Source organism: Cyprinodon tularosa, unplaced genomic scaffold (genome assembly GCF_016077235.1).
Source record: "Cyprinodon tularosa strain WSP-4 unplaced genomic scaffold, ASM1607723v1 ctg404, whole genome shotgun sequence".
NCBI lineage: Eukaryota > Metazoa > Chordata > Actinopteri > Cyprinodontiformes > Cyprinodontidae > Cyprinodon > Cyprinodon tularosa.
The window spans coordinates 557854-569420 of NW_024039124.1; the positions used below are offsets into that span (position 1 = coordinate 557854).

The 11567-nt window shown below is 36.8% G+C and overlaps 1 protein-coding gene across 2 annotated transcripts in view; it reads right to left on the minus strand.

Moving 5' to 3' along the window:
* smarca2 (SWI/SNF related, matrix associated, actin dependent regulator of chromatin, subfamily a, member 2) overlaps positions 1-5097 on the minus strand; it is a 61506-nt gene extending 56409 nt beyond the window's left edge. For both annotated transcript variants that reach the window (XM_038298288.1, XM_038298287.1), the window contains exons 1-4: positions 4940-5097; positions 3035-3295; positions 2179-2311; positions 1023-1442 (exon numbers count right to left, since the gene is read on the minus strand). In XM_038298288.1, the coding sequence (XP_038154216.1) occupies positions 1023-1442; positions 2179-2311; positions 3035-3268 (787 nt within the window). In that variant the 5' untranslated portion in view covers positions 3269-3295; positions 4940-5097. The remainder of the gene's footprint in view (positions 1-1022; positions 1443-2178; positions 2312-3034; positions 3296-4939) is intronic.
* Positions 5098-11567: the final 6470 nt, after the last annotated feature.

Genomic DNA, 11567 nt, shown 5'->3' on the forward strand with positions numbered 1-11567 from the left:
ACAGCAAAAGGACTCCACAGCACTATCTTGCAGAGTGACGGTACAGAGGTAGCCCATTTTCCCTCATTGTATTAGTTTTAGACATGCCACCTTTAAGGCCAAAAATCCCAAAATATTGCCTAATTTATTTTTTCCCACACCCCTAATCTTAAATCCCGTAATTTAGCCGTGCAGATTAGACAGACGCATCACGCATACTGTAAGTCAGGTTTAAGACAGTCACTTTACGGGGCCACTTTGTGACTATGTAAGGGGTGCACATTTTTATATAATGTTTTCATTATATAAATCAATATCATTTACGCTATATATAAGCAAAAACCATACAAATAAACATGTTGCCTTAAGACATCTGGAAATAATCAGCAAGAATCACGGTTTATCTATTTTCTCAAACTGTCTAAACACACAACCAACTAAGCGTATGTGTGTAGTAACAGCTAATACAAGGTAAAGACAGCACTGCTGAACAATAAAGGACAGTTTAATCCTCTGAATTGAAGTATAAAATATCTATTAATTAATCAGGCACTAAACAAATAAATTATTGTGCTAATCACAGCTGATCGAAATCAGGAGATGTTCACTTCGACTTAATGGGGGTGTGAGTAGTGTGTGTTTTTTATACAGTACATTTAAATCTCCAATTTTAAATATTTTGGGTCATGAGGATTAAGAAGCAATTAGAGGACAACGTGATCTTGACATGAATTAATTTTAAATCTTAAAAATTCTATTGTACAATAGCTCAAAAAATGAGAGATGATATCCATAATTTTCCTGCGACATGATAAACAATCTCAATTTAGACCCTTTGTTCAATGTTTCATTCACCAAAAATCTATAAAAAAATACTGTTTACTAAATTATTGAAGATTTTGTCCAGCTAGAATGTAATGTCAGCAGAAACTTGAACAATAGCAATGTAAAAAAGAAAAAAAGAAGAACCACTAGTTGTTAAAACACAGTTACCCAAATGTTTACTCTTTCAGTTGTTGATATAATAAATTTAATCTTCCCACCTGAAGGCCTGTATGGGCTGGCACCAGATGCCTGCTGCTGCTGCGGTGGTTGCTGCTGCTGCTGTTGTTGTTGCTGCTGCTGTGGCACCGGCTGTTGCTGCTGCATTGTGGGGAGACTCCTTTTGCCCTGAACGGCCAGCTGGAGGTTGTCTGGCAGCGGCTGCCCTCGGGCCAGAATCTTATAGGCCAGAATCTGGGCTCTGAGCTGCTGCAGCTGCACTGGGCTGAAAGCAGAGGGGCCACGTCCTTGTGGGCCCATTGCAGACATGTTGGGCATCCCTCCTTGAGGATCCATGGGCATCATGGGGCCTGACTGAGATGGAGGAATGTGGGGCGGTGTAGGACCACCTCCACCTCCTGACATGGGACTGGAAGCATGCTCATGGATTCCCATCGGGGACGGATGTGGAGACATGTAACCTATTCAACATAACAGAAAACATACTAGCTTTAATGTTTCTAAAATCTTGTGATTCAAATCAAAGCAGTGCTTCTTACCTAGGTGTTAAATACATTAGGAATTAATGCAATCTGTTGTAACTAACTAATAGACTGCTGTGACTGTCTTGAATGTTACCAACTCATAATTTTGCTACTACGTGATTCTGGGGTGATATATTAGGATATTTTTTAACAACCTCAATCTGCTTCAAACCCCTTTAATTCCCTCTGACATTTCTGATGCATTATTAAGTCTTAATAAGGCTTTTTTCTTGAAAAACCTGAGTCTTTTACAGAGCAGTAGGATTTATACCAAAATGAAATAACACAAGGGTGACTTTATCCACTAATTCCCTGAAGCTAATAGGTTGCACAATGTTTTATAGCATCAAATTAAAGGGGATGAATAACAATGGATGCCAGTCTTCAGATTTTTAGCTATCAAAAATACTGGGAACCATTATCAACGAAGCTCCACAAGGTTCAAAGGGCGTGAATACTTTTCTAAAGCTCTGTAGATTTCTGTCAATCAGATCATATTTGTTCTTTAATGATAAGTATTAAATATAACAGTCTGTGCTACCTCAGTTTGGAGTTTTAATTTAGTTTTTAAAGAATTTAAAGATTCAGATGAGACTATATTTGAATTATATACTCAAAGCTACAAAAACTAAGAAATATTTTTGCTTTCTGTAGAAAAATTGAGAAACTTTACCTTGGCTATGCTGGTCCATAGGGCTCTGTGGAGGTCCCATGCCGCTGTGGAGGGACCTCATGCCCACACCTTTCATGTGGCTGAAATGCATCGCCTCAGACATAGTTTTGTCATTCATTGCTGCCTCCATGGGCTGAAAAAAAAAGAGAGAGGAACTAATAGCTTAGCAAAAAACTGATCTACTTGCATTCAGCAATCCACAGAAAAATCCCTTGTCTGTACTTGCAAAGACAAGAGCATATTCAACCTCTAGTTTACAGCCAGGCAAACCAAAATTTGTCTGATCCGAAATGTGTTGTATCTGTTTTGTTACCCAACAAAAATTTTTAACTTAGCTCTCATATTTAAGAGGGGCTCAGACTGCCACAAAACGGTGCTCTGGGATTTGCTGTCAGGTTTTTAGAATTCAATCCACTCATCACACTATGTGATCGTCTGGGAAAGGCAGGCCATGCAGAGCAATTTGTACAGACCAAGTGCTGTATACTGACCTGAATAATTACTGAATGTATATCAAATTAAGTTAATATTTGCCCGGTGTTATGCACTGTTGCTTTAAACCGTTTAAACTCCAGCTAGCGACTTTCAAAACCCTGTCCTACCGGCTGCCACTTAATATTTCACTTATAAAAGCATATAAACCAGGAGTGAGCAAATGATACAGGATGATGAGATGATCAGAAATTTTACTTTAGAACAGAAACAACTTTGAATTCTTTGGAAAACTCTAAATTGTATCCAGATGTCTTGGATTTTTGGTAATCTGAAAATAAGTGTTTCCCACATCAGCAGAGAAAAGCTTATGTCCACATCAGTATTCGGCCTCCTCTATCAAACAGCGGAACTGACAACGTACCTTATGCATAGGATACATGTTGTCCTGAGAGTAATCGCCTTGTCCCTGGCTCTGCATGCCATGGGGTGCGTTGGGTGTTCCTGGTCCAGGACTGGGCCCCATCATGCTGTGAACTGAACCAGGGGAGGGATCCGGTCCAGGGCTGGGGCCCAAGATGGGCCCTGGGGACAGGCCTGCCCCTGGTGATGGGCCAGGATGGGACATGCCACCTGACGTGTCTGAAGGCGTGGACATCTACCGAAATGCCAGGACACCAGTCCACTAAAAGGGGAAAAACAGCAATCATTGGGTATTTATTCAGGTAAAATCACAACAGGCAAAGAAAACAAAAGGAAAAAAAAAGAAAAACAATCAGTTTACAATCTTAATTTAAACTGACACTATATGAACCCTTTTAAAGTATAGAACTATTATCACACATAACTTGGTTTCTTTATACATTTTTAAATCAATAACATTTATTGTAGATTCTCTACAAATCTCTAAAGATACATTTCAATGGTAAATAACATCCATCCATCCATTTTCTGTCACACTTATCCCTACTGGGGTCGCGAGGGGTGCTGGTGCCTATCTCCAGCTGTCTACAGGCGAGAAGCACCCTGGACAGGTCACCAGTCCATTGCAGGGCAACACAGAGACAAACAGGACAAACAACCATTCACGCATGCATTTACACCTAAGTAGAATTTAGAGAAGCCAGTTAACCTAACAGTCATGTTTTTAGACTGTGGGAGGAAGCCGGAGTACCCGGAGAGAACCCACGCATGCACAGGGAGAACATGCAAACTCCATGCAGAAAGAGCCGGGCCAGGAATCGAACCAGGATCTTCTTGCTGCCTGGCGGCACTGCTGCCCACTGCTGCACTGAGCAGCCCATGGTAAATAACATTCTTTCTTAATTAGCATGATACATTTAAGATTAGAAAGTTAATTTGCTACAGAGAGGAAACTGTCAGACTTGGCATTTTATGAACATACTTATATGTTACAATGCAGCACTTGAAAAAAATTCCTCTTTTCTAGAGGTGATTCATTACAATCAGCATCAGCAATTAAGGGGCATCTAATCATAAACTGTTACTCCTAAATTCTCCCTATCATATATTTGAAAAGAATCTAAACAGGGTTCTGTTTATTTTCCAGCACAGCTTCTTCATATTTCCAATAAATGACAGCGTGGAGTTGGTTATTTGTTTACTTATTTTAGTAACTAAAGTAAAATCTTTTATTTACTTGTTGAGATTAGATCACTTCTATAGTACTTTGATAAACAAAGATGTCCTTTATCTTTCATATCAACATCGACTTGCTTATAAAAATCTGCCTGTATGACACATTTAAACATCGACTATCGAAATAAATAGAAAACGCTGAATGCAGAATAGAAAATTTGCACTCCGTCCAGCTGATTTGCCACCGTATGTAAACAATCGCCAAAGTATAACAACATTACCTTCTTACATTGCACCCATAGAAATTCCTGTACAGTTACGCGACCGTTAGCTGGCTAACTATCACCATGAAGAAGCTACTCTGATTGGATCATCATGGCTTCCCCTAAAGCACTGGTGGCCATCATGTACAGACGAAAATCTAAGTCAAGATGAAAGCTCAGCTTTTGTCAGCTTTATCCTACTACTCTGGGTGACTTATTGAAAATGAAACGTGGCGTTAAGAAAGCCTGGGTATCATAAAGCTATTACTGAGGCGTTTTAATGGTGTTTGTTTGGCTCGCACGGTAGAGAACTTAAGCTAACTGCTAATTAGCTTAGCCCGCTAGCTGTCGTGTCGGACTCCTATCTTGTGATGTGTTCCATGTCACAAAGTTTGGACAGTTTACAGCATGCAGAGTTTTGTAGAAAAGCATAAATATCTCAAACAGAATGAGATAGTTCGTTTTACCTTTCGATTGGTTCGAAACTGCACACAGGAAAAATGAATTATTGTAACGTTTCCTCCAAAATATGACGGCTGTCTAGAAGTTCGCTCCCTCCTCCATGTTGTTGTTTAGCTGTCATACTCAATTTGCTGTCGTCTCGTATCGCCAACATTGATTGGCAAATGTTACCGGAAGTCCCGCCTTACAGCGATTGTCATTGGCTTAATAACCGTCAGTCTTTTTATTTTGTTGATGGGCGTGTGCCTATTGGTATAAAAAACTGCGATTCTTTTACGAGAGTCGGGTCTATTTTTTTCAGTTCAATCTTAAAGATTCGAATCGTTTGGCTCTGAAGGGGATTCTAACATTTCTCCTAATTTGGTAAATTCGTGTTCACGGCTTATGAGAATCCGAAATTCCATTCTCATTAAGTCCTTACCCAAAAAAGTAAAAAAAAAAAAAAAAAACATAACCTCTGGACTTTTTTTTTCATTTTTTTTTTTAAGGTGGCTTTGTTTCTAACTTTTTTGGAACGACTGTGACCTGGATGACTGTGAATCTGCACCAGCAGATGTCATTATATTTTTATTTCTTATAATGGACTATATAAAGGGTAAACGATAATAGCAAAAATCCAAATTAAGTTTTGAAGTATGATAAGACAAAAAAAAAAAAAAAAAAAAATTATAAAAAAAAAAAATTATGCTATGCCTTTTTTATTTACTTGTTATTCAGTTGACTCTCTCTGGAACTCTGCAAAGAGTAAGCCACAAAAAATAAATGACTTAAAGAGGTAAGCTTTTTACAGGAGGCCAAACATGAATGGAAGAGTGAAAGAAAATTATTTATTTAATTAATGATATACTTATTTGATTGGGATAGTGCACGTTAATGAACCCATATGTTTGCCGGATTAGAGCCAAAGGACTATTTCCACCGTTAAACAGAGTGCACAGTTAAAAAGCTGTAAAATGTACAAACCTTTCACAAAAAGGGGTTCATAGTTACACCAAAACACACTTTACAGTTCTAACATCACTCACAATAACAGACAAATCATGTGTTATTGTGAGCAAACTGAAACTGAAATCTTGAGACAACTAGGTAGGAAAGCTCATTCAAAATTTGGGAAAATAAATAAACTGCAGCTCAAGGAAACAGATTCAAACTGAGACTTCAACCTGTGACGTCTGATATGTCTTAGCTTTGCTAATAAGAAACAGGACCGATTGCTCACTCTCATCTTTTGTTTTGTTTTAGCACTTGGTAATGCTTATATTATTTGTGTGCTCCAGCTCTCTGTCAGACTTATTAATACTCGGTTTATTGACCTTGGCATCACTGTATTTGCCTGATCATCAAAATGGCCAAAAGTCTGTAGAGAAACTATGGAAATCTGTAATGAGTTAACAATGCATCTGAGCTAAAAGCGACAATCTAAGCAACCTGCACTTTATTGACAAGGCACTACAGCCAAACACACACCTCAACCAGGCCATATTGCATGCATGAAGAAATTCATGCAAAAAGAGCTTTGACCAAGTATTCACTACATTTACTGTACAAACATTGATATAATTTTCAGTACTGAGACTTCTTTATATTAGGGAAATTAAATATCCTCAAGAGAAATAAAATCAAATTCAATGTCAAATAAAATTTGTCATTTTATTAAATTAGAGTTTTCATTAGGTATAGGCCATCATCACAGATCATTACACCTACTGTTAAAACATTAGGTTTTATTTATGGATATATTTAGGGATAGTCTCAAAGCTGAAAAATTGGCCATTTTAGTTTCTGTAAACAGTATGTTGAATGGACACTAGATGGCAGCACTGATCAAAAGTTGCCACTATGAAAACTGCGTGCAACTCTGGAGAATGCTATTCCCAAACTTCTATCAATAACATGCATATGAGTCCAAAACAAACAAGAGCTGGCCGCTGTTCGATTTATTTACATAGTCTAACTTAGTAAGTCGGATTATAGCATTGTGGAATTTCAGAGGCTCGGTATGCAAATGACAGACAAGTTTACCAAAGCTTTATTTGCATCATTTTGACATCAGAAACTATGTTATGGTTTAATTATGAAAAGATAAAGCTGTTTTCACTAGAAATTTGTTTATTAAACCTCAACAGTCATATAAATATTGTTGTTTTTATTGCAGATTACTATTTTAACATCAAGTGTAACTCATTCATATATTATAGGTATGTTAAAAGGAAGAAACATTCAAATTCTTGTCATTCACTCTGAAAATTGCCCTTCATGCAAAACATTAAGGGAAGGAAATAATTTAATTTATCATTCGTATCCCATTGAGAAGCTGGAAAAAAAATGAAAGAAAAAAAAAGCCTGAATGTTTAAAAAACTAAATCATACCGCAGTCTCTTCAACAAATTGACCATATTAATGAGTTTTTTTGTTGTTTTTTCTTTGCATCATACTTTTTTTTCACCCAACGTTTACATTTGATCACTGCTGCACCTTAAGAAATGGAAATTTCATGAAAGCTGTACACTCTGTGTATACAAAATGACGATTACGTTTGTCTAAGTTTTATTTTTTATTTTTACAGCAAGAGTTAAAAAAAAAAAAAGAGTGTAGCAGATATTTAGTCAGCTAGATTTTCATCATTGAATAAAATTCAAAACACACATGAATTATGAAGCTTCTCAAATGTACATTCCGGATGAGGAATGACTCTATGATGACCCAGGAAGGCAAAGGCTTTTCCTACCTCATTTGATTATGCTCACAGATCTATAAGCAGTGCTCATTTAGGTTTGGATCATAACTTCCCCTCCTTTACAATTCTGTTTTTTCTTTTGTATCTACAGAAAGGATGCACACAGGGTTCCAAAATGTAAATTTCTGCCAATGTAAACAAATCCAATCAACTTCGTGGTTGAAGCCACCGGCTTCTTCAGATTCAGAGAGCCAGGAAAGGGCTAGGCCGCAGTCATTTGTCAGTGAAAGGATTAGTGGTTGTGGCTTCCACTCACCTTGAAACGTGCCGTAAAAAAGGCTCCGGAAAGTCAATGGCATGACATTTTATTCAAAGTTCAGAGGGTTTTTTTTTTTTTAGAGTTTTTTTTTTTTTTATGGTTTTGTTGAACAATAGCACATTCAGGTACTATGATGTATTGACTTCCTTATTCTTCTTCCAAAATCTTGTTTTGTCCATTGACAATCCAAATAAATGAACTAAAAACAGCCATTTTTAAATACTGGGTGAATTTTAATTTTGACTTTTTAAACACTTAGAACATCCTAGTTTACACATAATTTTGGCGCAACAGAAATATAGGGCCTTAAAAAGTATACAAACCTTTTCTTATAAATTATGGGTCTGTTGGAATTTCAACTTTACTGCTTTATTTTAAAATTATATAATTAAAATATAATATATATGTTTTCAGTTGTGTTTCACAAATGTTTTAATATATTAATGCACAGAGTGACTGATTGAGACATGTTTAGCTGACAGAAAAGTTTGACCACTCTGGGAGGGACCTAAACATCTACATATGGTGTTTTTAAAGACTTATTTTGCACCTCCTGATTGACAGCAATTGTTCAGGTAAAATAACCTTTGCCCTTATTCATAACAAACTCCACATATTCACATAGTGAGCATATCTAACATTCTTTGCATTATTAGTTATAACAACTGTATTACAAATAATTGTAGGCTTAAAATAAATGTATCTAATATATAACTTTTTTTTTTTAAGAATTTTCTTTTCTACTCGTGTAATTTGACAGGATTTTACTCTGTTAGAAAGCCAAAAATATATATATTTTCATATAAAAATCAAAGTAAACTACAATTATTGCAATAATTAGTTACAAAAATGTCAATGCAATAAATATTGTTTTGTCTCTCATTCAACAGAGACAAAACTTTTATAATTCTTTAAAATTTCAGAGAAACTGCTGATGTGGAAATCATTTCATAATTATGCCATATTTTCTGTTATCGTCTTATTTCTTAATGATCTGTAATTACGCAAATTTGATTATCAATATCAGTCTTTTGAAGGATAAAGTAATTAAATAGGCATTAGTCCATGTTAAATGTAAGGTTATGGAGTTCAGACAGAATAAAGCCTATTTTGTTTTTCATGGTTATTTCCTTCAAACATGCTCTGACATTTAGACAGCTATAGAAACACAGACATCCAAGCTTGAACTGAGCAGTAATCTGCAGGTGTGTGCAAACAAAAGGTGTGTTATAATTAGTTTTACATGTGCCACATTTGGCAGCGAGCTGTTTACATTTCTCTCTGTGTCACCTGAGAGTCCCATTTGAATAACCAATGCTCACATTGCGGTGTACTTATTTTTCCTGAAGTTTGATGATGAAGTGACTGTTTAAACAGAAGAGACAGGCAGTATATTGGTCATGAGTAGCAAATATGCTTGTTTAACGTACTAAAGTTTACACTGTTGTCGCTACTTGTTTGCAGTCAGTTTCACAATGTTTAGGACAGCATGCATTTTATGTGTAATTAATGAATAGTAATAGGAGTTAAAAGCTCTTTTAGCTCCATTTTTGTTTTCTAATCTGTAGCCTTTATGAAGGTTAGAGGGTCAGTCTTACAGATTTAGTTGTGAAACCTCTACATTTTTTTTTACCTTTGTTGCTAAAAGATTATTGGTTGAGAAAAAGAGCCATTTAAAAATTTTTTTACTTTCCACATTTTCCGGGGAAAATCTTTCAAATGTTCACTTCAATTTTGTGTTCTTTTCGATGTCAATGTAATTAATTATTTTCAATATATTCTTTCCAGCAAAAAAAAAAAACAATCTTTCTGGCAGATTTTCTTCATATTCCTTTTTTCTATTTCAAGTTGTTAGGATTATTTTCGATTATTCATGTATGTGCTTGTTAAACTCTAATACCTGCCTGTTACTTGTTAAGGCTAATGGTTTCCCAAAGCAATTTATCTAATTAGGACATTTCTTCTGTCAGGATAAAACATAATAATCTTCATTCTGTACATGAAAAAGATTTGGGAATAGAATATGAGCACATATAGAGTGGATTATTCTTAACAGCGAACTCTATGTCACTGTGCATGTACTTGATGTAGAACACGGTGTACTACAGTATCTTGATATGGTTGAAGCCAGTGATACCTCCTAATTTAAAAACCTGTGTGATGTAATGATGTGATAATGTGGCTGGGGAGATGTAAAATTGCTTCTTTGACTGCTGTTATGGGCCGACTTTCTAAAGAAGCGTACCAGTGGTAGGGGCTGCCATTTGTAACTTGAGCCATTTCTCTGCTGAGTAAGATTGCAATCTCTATAAAAACTGTTTTCATGTCTGATAGTTATTTCATAAGTATACATTATGAGGTGTTACAGTATTTAAAGTGTTTCTTCAGAGTGCTATCTTCTCAGGAAAAAAACAGAGACAGAAATCTTAAATATGTAAACATAGAGCTCTCCTTTACATGATAAATGGGGAAATCTATAATTCAATTAGCTAGCCCTTTAGCATTTTGAAATTTAAATGCTAACCCCATATCATGCTCAGCAAAACTCTAAGAATGGGTTTCCTTGGTTTTACCCCCTTTTCCTGTTTAAATTTCTTGTTTGCTATTTTGAAACCAAGAAGTTATGCATCATTTACGAAACGTAGGCACAGCAGTGCACTGTATTGTGGATAACCGTGATTAGCTTTCAATGAAGAAACAGTTTAAACAGCAGATAAAAGCTGTTACTGTCATGATCTTTGAGCTGATGACTGGCTTAATTAATCATTTCATTCACCTGTCTAACTCTGCCCGGTTTCCAATAACTGCTCATCTGATTCACCTGCTCCTGCCTCATTTTAACTCCTTTTAAGGTGCTTTCTCACAATCATCATAGTCAGATTTACTTGTTCTCTCTAGCCAGTAGTGAGAGTGTTTTTCGAGTTCTTTGGTGTTTCTGATTTCCTGATCCTGATCTGTTTTGCCTCTCAACCACTGACCCTGCCTGTTCCTGTCTGAATGGTTTGCCTGAACTGTCTTTGGACTCCTGGACCTCTGAGCCTGTATGTTGCTGTTCTGATCTGTTTGCCTGACCTGGCTTCTGACTCCTGCATTTTCTCCAGGGCTGCAGCGTCTGGGACACTCTGGGCGGTGCCCACCGCATATTGTTGGCAGCCCACCAACTGGACCCTACCTCGTTGTCTTGGCAGAGACTTGAACTATTACACCAGGTTGGTGATTCATGCATTCATAATCACCCTTCATCAGATTATCGTCATCACTAACCTGTGTTTCTCCCCTGTGGAGGTTACTGCTCTTGGTATCCTAGCCGCTGCTACACCGATCCCTGTATATTTTATTAAACACTTTTTGAATAATCCCATTATCTGCCTTGCCTGAATACTGGGTCCTTCTGTTCTGAATTGTGACAGTGAGTGGTCCTGTAAAAATAAAATAAAGATAACCAGACATTTTCATTAATCTATGGATCACAGTGGGTGGACTGGACAGGACTGTCATGATGGGTACTCTGAAAGTGACCCAATGATGCAGAACACCACTGACGGACACAGGAATAAAAGTTCAACAAGTTTATTTGACACATGAGCACACAGTTTGTACTGGTTCTGGCTCGGGCCTGGACACTGGTTCACTGGAG